The 13,736-nt window shown below is 55.1% G+C and overlaps 1 protein-coding gene across 8 annotated transcripts in view; it reads right to left on the bottom strand.

Annotated features, from left to right (window-relative positions):
* Positions 1–4,046: 4,046 nt before the first annotated feature.
* Positions 4,047–13,736, bottom strand: part of MIB2 (MIB E3 ubiquitin protein ligase 2) — a 53,567-nt gene continuing 43,877 nt past the window's right edge. For 5 of the 8 annotated variants that reach the window (XM_072608521.1, XM_072608522.1, XM_072608524.1 and 2 more), the window contains 17 exons: positions 11,990–12,096; positions 11,556–11,750; positions 10,957–11,099; positions 10,541–10,648; positions 10,206–10,310; positions 9,814–9,976; positions 9,493–9,626; positions 8,548–8,696; positions 8,300–8,456; positions 7,787–7,941; positions 7,181–7,307; positions 6,597–6,830; positions 6,288–6,332; positions 5,658–5,836; positions 5,354–5,571; positions 5,203–5,268; positions 4,047–5,102 (listed from right to left, as the gene is read on the bottom strand). In XM_072608521.1, the coding sequence (XP_072464622.1) occupies positions 4,858–5,102; positions 5,203–5,268; positions 5,354–5,571; positions 5,658–5,836; positions 6,288–6,332; positions 6,597–6,830; positions 7,181–7,307; positions 7,787–7,941; positions 8,300–8,456; positions 8,548–8,696; positions 9,493–9,626; positions 9,814–9,976; positions 10,206–10,310; positions 10,541–10,648; positions 10,957–11,099; positions 11,556–11,750; positions 11,990–12,096 (2,530 nt within the window). In that variant the 3' untranslated portion in view covers positions 4,047–4,857. Of the gene's footprint in view, positions 5,103–5,202; positions 5,269–5,353; positions 5,572–5,657; positions 5,837–6,287; positions 6,333–6,596; positions 6,831–7,180; positions 7,308–7,786; positions 7,942–8,299; positions 8,457–8,547; positions 8,697–9,492; positions 9,627–9,813; positions 9,977–10,205; positions 10,311–10,540; positions 10,649–10,956; positions 11,100–11,555; positions 11,751–11,989; positions 12,097–12,786; positions 12,870–13,736 lie in introns of those variants that run through there. The other 3 variants (XM_072608529.1, XM_072608527.1, XM_072608528.1) reach the window with 3 other exon arrangements.

Here is a 13,736-nt window from a genome sequence, read left to right as displayed (position 1 = left end):
ATCTCCTCGTCTTCATCTCCCCAGCACTCACCACGGTACTCAGCACATAATAGGTGCTTAATGAATCCTCGTTGAATGAATGTTCAATAATAAATGTTCAAACCAATGAAGCAGATGGGTGAATGTGTTTGTAGCCACTTAGCTACTGTGCGGGAATTTATTGTGACTGAACGATGGATGGGGTAGTGAAAGACTGAATTTGCAAATGAATGTGTATAAGAAGTGAATATGTGAAGGAATGGCTATGTGTGAGTTATGGATGAAACCCAATGGGAAATCAGTGCCCACCCCTTCTTGTGTCCCAAGAGACTAGGAAGGACTTGGAAGGGCCTGGAGTGACCTTCTTGGCTGCCCCCTGCTTTCCCACCAAAAGGACGATCAGCATGGCAGTGAGGAGAGATGATACCGAGACAGTAGCAGCTGGGGTGGGGGGGATGGAGTATAGTACCCCTAGATCAGCCCTTTAGGGCCTTCTGTTGGAGAAACTCAGCCCTAAAGAAGTCATCCCTGCCTTCATTTCACTTGTCTATATGCAGGCCAGGACAGGGCTGGGGAAGGTGGGGGCTGGGGGAACAGCCCATCCATCTGAAGCAAAAAGGCCAGCTAGAGATTCTTGGAAAGTGTGCTGCTTTCCCTGCCTCCAGTCACCGCCCCGCACTCTTGGCTGGGTCAGACTCCCCTGGACCTGGTCCCTCCTTCCCTTTCCAAGACCAAATATTTGCTCAGGATGTGGCTTCTGAGGCCAGAGTAGACTGTTACCAAGACACATGGCTCCCCCAGCCTGCTTGTGGTGTGGGAGGAGGGGAGGATGGACCTTGCCTCAGGGATGCATCCTGAAGAGTGAGGTTGAGCTTCCCCAGGGGAACTGGGGGGCTTCTGGAATCAGTGGCTCTGGACTGGGCAGAGATCCAGTCTGGCCATCTGGCCCACCCCGACGTAGCTGCTCCCTAGACGAATCGTGGGTATGGGAGGAGGGGCCAAGCGGCTACTTTAGCATAGGGGTTCTGAGGCTGGGGTCTGGGAGTTTTCAGGTCTATGATGTTGAATGGGAGAAAATGACATCTTTACTTTCACAAACTTCTGAGAGCCAGCATTTCTTTCACTTATTTTAAAGCGTTGTTCAGAGGGGTCCACCCACTGTCTTCACTAGCTGCCAGAGGGGTCCCCACCCCCCAAAAGATCCTGAACATCTGCCTTAGCAGGACACAGGGGTGAGGTGAGGTGGAGAAGGGAGGGGTGACCAAGAGGGAGAGTGAAGACAAGGACGAAGTCCTGAGGAGAGAGGAAAGCCTTGGACTTTAATTCCCTCTTTCCCTTGCTCGGTTTTTCCAGGGTCAAGGAAAAAAGGAGGTATGAATGTGGAGAGGAGAGGGAGAGGAGGAGACAGACAGAGGAGAATGGGTTATGATCTAAGCCTAGCCTAGAGGACAGAATTCTGGACTCTGAGTCAGGACAAAGGACACTCACTAGCTTGGTGATCCTGGGCCTGTGTTCTCATCTGTGAAATGGGGACTGTTGTCCTTCAATCTCAAAGAGGACCATTACATCAAGGAGGTGATGCCGTGACATAAGAATGAATAAGATTTAAGGAGGGAGAGCTGTGCAATCACCAGCCTCATTCTCTCCTCTGAAGTCAGCTGGGTCCAGTGGCCAGGTATGAATCAGGATGATTGGAGATGGCTCTGGATGCAGTGGGAGACCTTGGCCTTTTTAAGCTATGACTTTTAACACGTCTCAGTTTGACTGAGGCAGCGTCCATTCAGTGATTAAGGCTTAATAAGAATTCAGGCAGGAAATGGCCTTTTTACCTATTAAAAAATTAAAAATAATTTTTAAAAAATAGATCTGAGAGGGTAAAACCCCAGAGTTTCTGACCAAAACAGAAACAACTGCTATTTACATTCCGAGCCATTCAGGGCCCAAACAACAAAGTTGGGCTTGGCATGAAAATTTCAATCCCTGAAAATGGGGATATAACAAGCTACAATACAGGGCTATTGTAAAGACCAAATGAGACAGTGTGCCACAAGATTAGCTGTTCAGACACAGTTTAGGAAAAAGTTGCCAACGTCCAGCAAGAAAACACAAGGGATATAGAAGACCCGAGTTCAAATCCAACCTCAGAGTCACTAGTTATGTGATATTGGGTAACTGCTGCCCACCTCAGTTTCCTCACCTGCAAAATAGGTGTAACATCTGCCTGCCAGAGCTGTTCTAAGGATAACAAAGGAAAAGCTGCTTAGTACAAGCTTAGTAAATAGTTGACAGCATATAAAATGATTCTTCCCTTACCCTCTTCAGTTTTCTGACTCTTCATAACTCCATTTAGGACTTTCTTGGCAGAGAGACAAGTGGTTTGCCATTTCCTTCTCCAGCTCATTGTATAGATGAAGAAACTGAGGCAAACAGGGTTAAGGGACTTGCCCAGGATCACACAGCTAGTGTCTCAAGATGGATTCAAACTCGGGTTTTCCTGACTCCAGGCCTGGAGCTCCATCCACTGTACCACCTAGCTGCCCCATCCCTTAAGTGACTGACCAAGATCATAGTGGGAATGAGCAGCAACCAGACTTTGAATCCAAGACTCCAGTGCCAGAGTCCTTTCCACTCCACAAGACTGCCTCTGGAGGTGAGGACCCTTTTACCCATCTGTTTCCCTTCAGGATAACCCAGCCTGGACTACATCTCCTCTGTCTCCATTTCCTAGGATTACAGGCTTCCATCAAGATTTGGCTCTGGGCCTCTACCGGAAATCTTCCTTGATTCCACCTCTCCCCTCTGAGCTGCTAATGTTCTCTCCTTCCTCAAATCACGCTGGTTTTCGTGTGTTTGGAGCCCTTGGTCCTAAGGCCTGCTCTATGCCAATGCAGACCTGAGCCTGAACTTAGCTTAGTCACAGTCAGAACACGTCTGCCCCAACTAGAGACAGGGTCTAGAACCCAGCACCTGTCTCTGGGTTTGGCTCTTACCAGGGATGAGGATCATCCTCCCCTCCTCTCACTAGAATGGAAGATGCTTGAGGGCAGGGTACCACACAGTAAGGCCAGATTTTGAGTGGGGGGATGGGACTCGAGATGGGGACAGAGGAGCTGCTGAGGGGCAGGTCTCCCAGGTTCCCCCCAACCCCCCAGCCATGGGAGACTGCTGACCACACAGCCATCCCCATGCCCTGGGATTTCAAATCCAGGTCCTCATGCTCCAAACCTGGCTGCTTCCCCGGTAAACCGTCTTATGGGAAAGAAACCCCATGAATCCACACCAGGAGACTGAGATCTTAAGATCATCTGTAGACGTGTGCGCATAACAGGAATGCTTGGGGACACAGGTCTGGGGGAATGACATTGGAGGGGGGCCTGGAGTTTGAAGGCCCCACCTAAGGCCTCAGAAGCAGACCATGGAGAAGCTGGCCCTTCCAGCTCAGGAATCCTGTGCCATCTTCCTCGAGGGGCCAGATTCAGGAGCCGTCTTCCAGGCCAAGACACAGGGCCTAGGCATGGGCAAGGGTCAGCTGGGGAAGCGAGGCTGGGCACAGACCCTGGAAGGCCCCAAACGTCCAGCTGAAGGGGTTAGACTAACTGGTCTAGGAGGGACAACTGAGGTATGACAAAAGGGAAAAGGAAGCAGCAGTCGGTGAAAGAATAAAAGCTTTGACTAGGAGGTCAGGCCTGCTACAGACAGAGCAGGACATTTCCCACAGAGGCCCAGGCCCCCAAACCAAGGCATCGAGAGCGAGCAAGCCAGGGCCTGGGAGCTGGCGACTTCAGTGGGGCCAAGTAAGGCCAGGGAACTGGAGGGATTCCCAAAGCTGTCAGTGGCCAAACCAAACACAGCCCCAGGGGAAGCCAAGGCCCTCAGGGCTATGCTGGTTAAAGCAGAATGCAGGGGCAGGGAGAGTCAGCCTCTGCCCCGATCACTGGGGAGGGGACAGCCAGGAAACCTGCTCTGCCCTGAGGGATCTGAAGCTCTGTACCAAGGCCCACCAAGATTCCCCCAACCAGGCCAGCAGCCCCAATGCCCCCCTCCCAAGAACAGGCAGACACCAGAAGGACAAAATTCATTTTTCCTTTTATAAAATATATGTGTGTGTTTGCACGCATGTGTGTGTGTGTGTGTGTGTGTGTGTGTCTCTGTGTGTGTGTGTGTGTGTGCGTGTACGTGTGTCTGTGTGTGTGTGTTTTAGGGGAGTTTTTGCAAAGGCAGATACTGGAAAAATGGCTCTTGTGTAACAGGCCCCAGCTGGTACCTGGGCCGGGGGCGATCAGACAGCCAACAGGGAGATGCGGGGAATCACAACACGCAGGCCACACACCAAGCGCTCATGGGGCAGGACAGGAAGCGCTATGTCCCCTGGGCACAGATGACTGCTGGCCTTGCTTGCCGTGGGCTGGATAGGCCAGAAAGAGGCTGAGGGGACTTCTTCCAGGCTGCTGAACAGAAGACTGGTCCCCCTCCCACGAGGCCCAAGCCCTGGCCCCCAGACCAGTTCCCAGTCTGCCTGAACCAAGAAGTAGGGGCAGGAGTGGCCCTTGGTGTGGCATGGCACCAACAGCCCAGAGGGGCTGCAGGTAGGCAGCTGGTATCCAGCCAAGCGCCCTCTTCAGCCTGTCCACTGGGCTGTGCCCCCTCCATGTAAAGTGCAAAATCCCTGGATGCCACCCTGCAGTCCCCTCCCTGACCACCCTGGGTCTCCCTGGGTGATGAGAGAGGGGTCCACAGACACATTGGAGCACGTGTGCCCAGCAGAGACAGGCTGCCCACTGCCTTCCTGATGCTGCAGGAGCTTGGCGCTGGTGCCCAGTAGGGGCCCCGGGCCCCTCGCCAGGCCAGGCGGCCTCTGCCCAAGTCCTCACGCAGCTCTCAAACAAAGATGTGGATGCGGTCACGGATGGCCTGGCGGCAAATGGGGCAGATGCGGAGCGCTGCACTACACTCGAGGCAGGAGCCATGACCACACTGGAACACCAGACGGATGTGGCTGTCGATGCAGATGGGGCAGGTGATGCGTTCCTCCATCTGCCGGTAGCGGTTCTGTAGCTCCTCCACCAGCTGCCGCTGGCCTGCACACTCCAGGCCCGAGCCACTGCTCTCCACCTCGGTGCTGTCTGGGGGGCCATGTCAGGGCAGAAGGAGGTCATGGGGGCTCCCCCAGGTCCCCCTACATCTCCCTCCCCACCCCCCCCACATACCCCACTTTCTCCCCACCTTGCCGAAGCTTCCTGCTGATTGTCACTTGGCACTGGATACATTTCTTCATCCTGCGGGAACACTCTAAGGGCAGAGTAGAAAGGGCACGGGCTAGAGGCTGGGCCAGAACCTCTCCCTCCCCTGGACTCCCTCTCCAAAGCCCCCTTACCTTCACACACGATGCTGTGCTGGCAGGGCAGAAAGCGCACCAGTAGGGCCAGGTCAGAGCAGACAAGGCACTCAGAAGGCCCGGCCCCCGCCCCGCCGCTGTCCTGCCTGCTGCCGCCCGCCCCGCCCACGCTCAGGTTGGTCATGGTGTTAGGCGTGCTATGCATCCTGCGCAGCCCGCGGCTCTTCCCCACGGTGCCCACAGAACCCTGCTGCTCCCTGCCAGGGATGGAAAGGGAGAGAAGGGTCAGTAGCTGTGGCAGTGGGGGCTCAGGCTCCACCCAGCCCTCCAGCCCCAATCCTACCTGAACCTCTGGGCAAAGCTGCGGATGGCCTGAGCCCCCCGTCCATCCGTGACCACATCCAGGGGGCACTTGCCACGGTGGTTGGCGTAGTTCACATCCGCACCCTCTTGGGCCAAGAAACAGGCAATGGCGATGCCCACGGTCAGTTCTGTGCTGCCCAGGAAGCTGGAGGCCTGGAGCTGGGAGAGGAGGGGCTGGGTAGCATAGAGCCCCTGGGGGGCCTGGTCCACAGGCCTGTATCAGCCAAAGGACCTGGGTGATTCGGGCACAGCCAAGCTCCCCAGAAACAATGTGTAGCTGAGTGTGAGCTGTGAGCACCCGCCCCAGGACTAATGCCAGCCTGCTTGGCACAGTTCATTAGTTTTTCTAATTAGACCTGGCCCAAAGCCTCAATGGGTAGGGGCTCCCCATGGGCAGGCTGTGGATAGCAGCAGAGGGAGACAAAGCTAGTCAGTCACTCCAGTGCACAGGGGTTGGTGCTCAGGGCTGAGGGGGTGAGGGATCCTTCTTTACCACAGACCCTGACAGTGCCCCTGTCCGGGGTCTACTGGCTGTTCCCCAAAAGGTGGTGGCTGAGCTGGTAATGAGGGCCAAAGAGGGGCCCATGGAGGGTGGCTGGCACTCAGTTACCTGTCTGGAGGCCTTTCTCCTGAGCTTCGAATACAGGGCCTTTTCCTAAGCCAGGAATTTTATTTGGGGGGGGGGGGGGGGAGAAAAGGAAAAACAGCTGGCACAAGGAAAAAGGTTCCTTGTGTAGCCCAGGGCTGTGAGCTGTGCTGGGGGTGTGTGCAAGGGAGCAGAGAACATAGGCCTGGTCAGGCAGCGTCACAGGACCAAACATGGGGCTAGCAATGAACTAACTGGTGTATTCTCATTTACAGAGGGGAGACTGAGGCCAGAGAGGGGTTCTTGGTCCCAATGCTCTGTCCCATGTCCTACCCTGGAGAAGAGCGAGGTCCCTTCACCAGCACCGCTGGCCTCGGCTGGGGGAGGTGCCAGCAGCTGGTGCTTCTCCAGGGCAATGTGCATGGCGGTGTCCCCGGCCTCATCCTCAGCATTCACGTCACTGCCAGCACTCACCAGCAGGAGCAGCAGTGCCACATGGGCCTGGGTCACTGCCAGGTGCAGCGGCAGCTGGTGGCGATTGTTGCGGATGTTCACATCACAGCGGCCCTGCAGGCAGAGGTGGCCCAGAGCATCAGGTTCCCTCCTGGCACCCCACCCGTCCAGGACTGCTGGGCTCAGGAGCAGGGCCCACAATGAGCTCCAGCTGAATCAGAGTACCCCTCCTCAGCTGGTCAGTTGGCGCAGCCGCCTATGACCCAGAGGCCTCCAAAGATCACGCATCCCACCTTTCAATGCTGGCAGCTCTCCTGTCCATCTGCAGGCCAAAGTGACCCACCCATGCTTCCATGGCTCAGAAAGGGGGTAGTGCCTGGCTCAGGGTCACACAGCTGGTGGGGGGCACAGCTTGGACTCAGTTTTGCCCAAGGACCCCTGCCCCACTGCCCACCAGCACTCACCTCTTTGATGAGGATCTCGGCCACCTCCCGGTGGTTATTGAGCGCTGCAAGGTGGAGGGCCGTGAAGCCGTCATCCTTTTTGGTATCTACTAGCTGCCGGGCCCGGGCCAGGATTCTCTTGACAGCTCTGCTGAGAGGAAAGGGGCTTGTTCGTGGGGGTCCTCAAAGCAGGACCCTGGCATGGGCAGGGACTGCAGGGCATCAAAGCTGCTTGCCCAGAGGCACAGAGTAGGCAGCATGAGACACAGAATCTGAGCCCTGGACTGGGCTCGGCCCAGTAAGGCAGAGGGAGCCCTGAGCCAGGGTAGGGAAAGTCTTCTGTTTTTCTGCGCTTCATCACCATGGACACTCAGAAACTCTCCTTGTTGGAGCCTACCCTGCTCACACCCAAAAAGCTGGCGTGTAGCCTGAGGCTGTAGGGGTGGGAGGGGTCCTCATCCATTTACCCACTCACCCCTTGGGAAGATGAGGCCCCTGGCCAGCCATCCCCTTCGCACCCCAGCCTGCCCTCCGTGGGAATCAGGGGCTGAGGCCTTGTTCTGGGTCCAGCCCCGGGTCCCTGGGTGGGCATTGCCTCCTCCCGTGCTCCTTCCCAGCCCCACTCACAGCACATTGCCCTTGAGCGCTGCATAGTGGAGGAGGTTGAAGCCTTGGCAATTGGAGGCGGTGAAGTCGATGGTGGGCACCTCAGTGAGAATCCCAATGATGCCCTTGGCATCTGCAGAGATGGCACGGTGCAAGGGGGTATCTCCACACATGTCCTATGGGAGCCAAAGACTCAGCAAACTGTCCACAGGGTGCAGGGCAAGGCAGAACCAAACCCAAGCTCTTACAAGCTGGAGGGGCCATCCACACCCCCAGGGTGGCCCCTTCCTGAGGTGTGGTCCCCTAGGATTTATAGAAGGGAATATGCTCCAGAACATGGCCCTGAAACCATGTATATGAGCCCATTTGTCAATGTAATGGTGACCAAATGAGGCTGAGAAGGGGTGCATGGGCCAGGAGAGATGGGGGGAGCAGGGGAGATGAGGGGAGAGCAGAGGAGACAGGGGGTAGGGCTGGGGAGATGAGGGGAGCTTGAGGGGCAGGGGACCCAAGGGAGACCAGAGTACAACATACAGGAATATTGACATCACAGCCTTGATCACACAGGGCCTGCACCACCTCCGGGAAGCCCATGTGGACAGCCACATGCAGGGCAGTGCACTTGGAATTATTGATCAGGTTGGCACTTGCCCCCCGGCTCAGCAGCACCCGGGTCACCTCAGCCTGGTTGCTGGATGAGAAGAGACACAGGAAGCATTGCCGAGTGGGCACCCACTCAACGAGGCCTGCCTGCGTATCCACCACCCTCCTGGGCACCTTACCCGAAGGCTGTGTAGTGCAACGCGGTATCCCCTTCGTCATCTCGCACATCTACACCCGCGTGGGCCTGGAGCAGAAGTCTCACCAGCTCCACTTGGCCCAGGTGGGCAGCTACCTGAAGGGCAGTGCGGCCCTGGTTCCTGACATCCACCTGCAGGGTGGGGCTGGGGTTAGGGCATGGCCACAGGGCCCCAGAGCTGTGTTAGACTAACTTTATGGCTTTTTTGTTGTCCTGTGACCACTCCTCCCCAGAGCCATCCCTTGTAACAAATAATGAAAAAGGAAAAGGGAAAAACCATGGCTGAGTGCCCACCAAGGGAGACCTGAGGCATCTGGAGACTGGCTGGGGCAGGTGTGGGGTGCGGCCTGAGGGCATTTGTGTTAGGTGAGAAGGTTCAGTGTGTTTGCGTATGTGTGCATGTGCGTGTGTGTGCGTGCTCCCACATGTGTCTGGGCAGAGAGAGCGTTGATAAAAATGAACAAACTCCCCAAATAGCCAAGTCTCCTCCCATCCTAGGGCCTGCCTGGTCCCAGCTGCTTCCCAGTGACTCTGGGCAAACCCTTTCATTTTCAGCAGGCTCTTTTCTCACCTGTTACTCACAAGTCTAGCTGGGAAGACTCAAGTTCAAATTTAGTCTCAGACATTTACTAGCTAGGTGGTCCCAGATATATCACTCAAATCTCTGTTTGCCTCAATTTCCTTAACTGTAAAATGGGCTAACAACAGCCCCTATCTCCCAGGGCAGCTGTGAGGGCTGAATGAGATATTTGTCAAGGGCTTGCTTGTCAGCACAGTGCCTAGCACACAGGAGGTGCTATGTAAAGGTTAACTACGATAAGAATAATTATCACCACTGTGGCCTACGGCCTTCCTCTGGGAGGATTCTTCCTTCCCTGGACTCCTCTCAGGGCCCCATCCTGGAGTGTGCCCTCCTGGGGGCTCTTGCCTTGTCCGGATGCCTCTTCACCAGCTCCAGCACCCTGGCGACATTGCCATGAGCCACCTCGGTCACCAGCCGGCTTGGCTGCTCGGGGTCAGTCTTCTGGGTGAGCAGCTTCTCTAGGGCAGTGCCCAAGGAGCCTGGGGGAGCCCAAAGCCTCAGTGAGTCAGGGGAACCCCTGACCAACCCTCTGCCCACCTGAGGGGCTGGGGATGCAGGAGGATCCACCATACTCTTGCCCCTGGTCTGGGAGGATGCTGGCCTCAGCCCCCATGCTATGGGCCATGGAGGGAGGGCCTTGCCTGCAGGTGCCCACTGCTTCCTTACTCTTCGGCTCCTTGGTGTTCTCTGCTGCGTTCAGGTTGGCATCTGCCTCCAGGTGGTACACCGTCAGGCAGGCGGGGTTGAAAGTCCAGGACAGACTGCCGACAGACACCCTCAAATCTCCATTCTCAAAAACCTTTATCACTTTTCCAACGTGCCCCAGAGCCTGTGAAAGGGAAGGGGAAGTCAGGAGATTCTGAATGGAGGGAGCGGAGGAGGCTGGGACAGGCTTGGGGTGGGGGGTGGGGGTGGGGAAAGGAAGGCCCCCACCCCCACCCCCACCCCCCCTGGGAGGCCCAGCACTAAGCTCCCTGCGCTGTCCAGGACTCTGGCCCTTCTAGCTGGGATGAAGACTGTGATGATATTAAATCTAGGATGTGGCAGGGGACACTCACCAGGGCCATATCATCCGTCCACTCCCCGTGTCCAGCCTGTAGTCGCTTCACCGTTTCCAGATCCTCAATGACCCGGACCATATCACCAACCCAAAATGTGTTGTGCTAAAGAAGAAAATCAGGGACTGGACTGGGGCCAGAGGCAGGACCTGGACCCTAACCCCAAATGCCAGCAGTCTGAGGAGGACAAGGGGTGAGTGAGTCAGCCGGCCTAAACATTGAGGATTAAGGGTCGCCTTGGCCAAGCCCCTCCCCCCCAGGCCTCAGTTCCTTCATCTGTCAAATGAGACTCTCCTCACTCCAGAGCTCAGGATGCCCACCTCTCCCGCACTCACTTTGGTCAGGGCACCGGGATGGAAGGTCCAGCGGGCATCACTACTGAATTGGACCCGTACGTCGCCACGGTCAGTGATGCGGTGGACTGTGCCTGTCTGACCAATGAACTGTACCCACGGCAAGAAAAGGGCAGGAGGGAAGAGAAAAAAAAACAGAAGAAGAGAATTTTCACAGGAGTTAGTATCTCCCCACCTCCTAATGCTGGGCAGGCAGGCAGAGACTGGAGTCAAGCTGGGCACCAAGAACCACCTTGCTGAAGAGCAATCCAACCAGGCTTGCTCTCCCCAAGGCGCCCCCCCATCTCAGACTACCCATGAGTACCCTGCTCCCTAGAAGAGACTTGTATGGACAGGGCTGTGGTTTTGGGGCGTTGCCTGGGGGGTACAGTCAGGGGCAGTGCTCAGGCTGACCTCACCTCGGCCATTTTGGGATTCCAGCCTCCATGGCCCTCCTGCATCTCCCGGAGAATATCCATGGCCAGCAGACATTTGACCTTGTCTCCATGCTGGAAGGGCGGGCTCTCGGCACTCACCTTCCGCTGCAGCTCAGCGGGCTTGCCTGGAGTTGGGGTGTATTGGGGGGTCAGGGATCAGCCTCCACAGGACTATGGGGCAAACCACTGATAAAGGCTGGTTTGGGAAACTTTCATAGGTCTCCCTCTCCCTACTGGGATGTTCAGGACAGACAACCAGGATCCACATCGTCCCAAACCACGGACAAGGCGGCATTCAGCTCTGGAAGGGAGCCCACCTTAGAACACCTGGGCTCCTCAGAAAGGACAGTTAGCCCTTCCACCTCCCCACTGAGGTTTCCACATAGTGCAGGTCAGCATAAGAAATTAAAAAGGAACTTTTGGAGTTTTGTGGACATTGAAGATGACATACTAAGGTCAGCAGAGAACACAAAAATACTTAACCCAGATTTGACAATAAGGTGTAAATATCCCACAGAAGAAAAAAAAATTGAGATTTCTTCTGCTGCAGAAGGGCTAAACATATTTTCTGAAGGCCATACCTAGCCTCGGGAGGTGTTCTTTGTAATAGAAGCCTCCTGGCGCCTCCACTACGCACTTGAGGTCCACCTTGCCCTTGTGCCCCACACGATAGACGTTGGTGGTGCCGTCAGCCCAGGTCACACTAGCCACGCTGCGGCCCGTCTCCACATCCCATCCGCGGATGTCCATCACACGCCCTGGCTTCCCCTCGCCCCCTGGGAAGACAATGCCAGGTGTTGCTCCTCCCAGTGAATGTCAGTTACCCAAGCCTCTCTCTCTTTCTCAGTTCCCCAGGGCCCAGCTCTGCCACCAGGGACCTGCTCTTCCCACCTTGTGCAGGAACAGATTATAAGCTTTGCTGGTGCCTGTGGGCACAGGTGAGTACAAGGGCCCTATCACTGTAAGTGGAAAGCAGTGTTCTAGGCCCACCCCAAACTGCTCTCTCTCCACTCACCATCCTGATTGCCCCATTCCCAGTCTGGGCCCCGGAGGACCTTGGCGCCTTGGAAGATGCCCCGCAGGGTGATTCGAGGCAGGTTGTGGCGGGCACTCACGGTGACTCTGCAAGAGAACATGGCACTGAACCCTCCCCCAGAGCTAAGGCTAAGCTAAGTCCTCTCAACCCAAGAGGAGGTCCCCAGGGCAATGGTATCTTTCTTCTTAGCCAAGTGGTGCAGGAGATAGAGCACTGGGTCTGGAGCCAGGAACACCAGAACTCAAATCTGGCCTCAGACCCCCAACTAGCTAGGTTACCCTGGGCAACTTCTGTTTGCCTCCATTTTCTCATCTGTAAAATGGGGATGATGGCAGCTACCTCCCAGGATTGTTGTGGGGATCAAAGGAGACACTAATTGTAAAGTGCTAAGCACAGTACTTGGCACACAGTAGGCCCTTAATACCTATTCCCTTGCTTTCCTCTCTCCCCCACCTCTCTAGGTTGTCCTTCCCCCTAATATCAATGAGAACATACTGCTCTCTCCAGGCAGAGGAAAAGGCAGCCCAGAGTGGGTGGGAGGAGAAGCTTTGACCTCAGTGCAACCCAGGGGAAGAGGATGGTCCTTACCAGAAACCTCCCCCCTCCTGCAGCCCAGTGCCTCTGCCCAACCAAGAATCCAGCATCATGCCATTACTGGCACTTAATCAATGCTTGCTGGTGCACTGCAACCTTGAGAAGAAGGGAATGTGCCATTTTAGAGATCGTGACAGATGAGGGGGGAGAAGGCCAGACCCAAATGGACATATGCCACTGACTTTGACGGAGAGTCCATCTCAAGGAGTGGATGTAGCTGCAGGGGGACTGGCTCCTGAGTTTTCCTCCGATGGGACCTTGGGAAACATTAACTCCCCTTCACCTCAGTTTCTTTGTCTGTAAAATGAGGGGGTTGGTCTGGATACCTCCCACCCAAGCTGGGGTCCCTCCCACCTTTAATTCTAAGGTCCTACAAGAGAGCACAAAGGCTGCTCAGGAAGCTCCACAACAGACCAAGTCTTGAAAGTCAATGGAGAAGAGAAGAAAGCAAAGGCCGTAAACCAAGAGCTGGGTGCCAGCGGACAGAGGCTAGGGGTCAGAAACAAGCAAAAATGTGCAGATTTTGAGAACTATGAGGCAAGAGGATCTGCTGCCAGTTCCTAGAGAACATTCAAAACTACGTTAAAAGGCGGCTTTGTGAAAGGGAGGAGGGAGCCACCATGAACTGGTGCTGGCTCAGTAATAACTCATATGGGGAGAATCTCATTTCTTCTTTTTATGAAAGAACGGCACAGACACGGTATATGTGGATTCCAGCAAGGCACCTGCCAGTCTGTCACTAATGTCAAGTAATGGGCAGGATACTACTGTGCAATAAAAATGATGAACAGGCAGATTTCAGAAAAATCTGAAAAGACTTGTGTGAGCTGATGCAAAGTGAAATGAGCAGAACCAGGAGAACACTGCACACAGTAACAGCGACATGGCGTGATGGCCAGCTATGACAAACTCAACTCTTCTCAGGGTCACCCAGCTAGTAAGGGTCAAGTGTCTGAGGCCACATTTGAACTCAGCTCCTCCTCACTCTATCCGTTGCACCACTTAGCTGCCCCTCTAAAATACTATTTTAAAAAGAATAATTTATTTTTAGTTTCCAACTTTCACTTTTATAAGATTTTGAGTTCCAAATTTCCCACCCTCCCCAAAATGGCAAACAATCTGATATAGGCTA

Source organism: Notamacropus eugenii, chromosome 5 (assembly GCF_028372415.1).
Source record: "Notamacropus eugenii isolate mMacEug1 chromosome 5, mMacEug1.pri_v2, whole genome shotgun sequence".
Lineage (NCBI taxonomy): Eukaryota > Metazoa > Chordata > Mammalia > Diprotodontia > Macropodidae > Notamacropus > Notamacropus eugenii.
The sequence above is the reverse complement of the archived record's forward strand: the minus strand, read 5'-3'. Positions and strand labels throughout refer to the sequence as shown.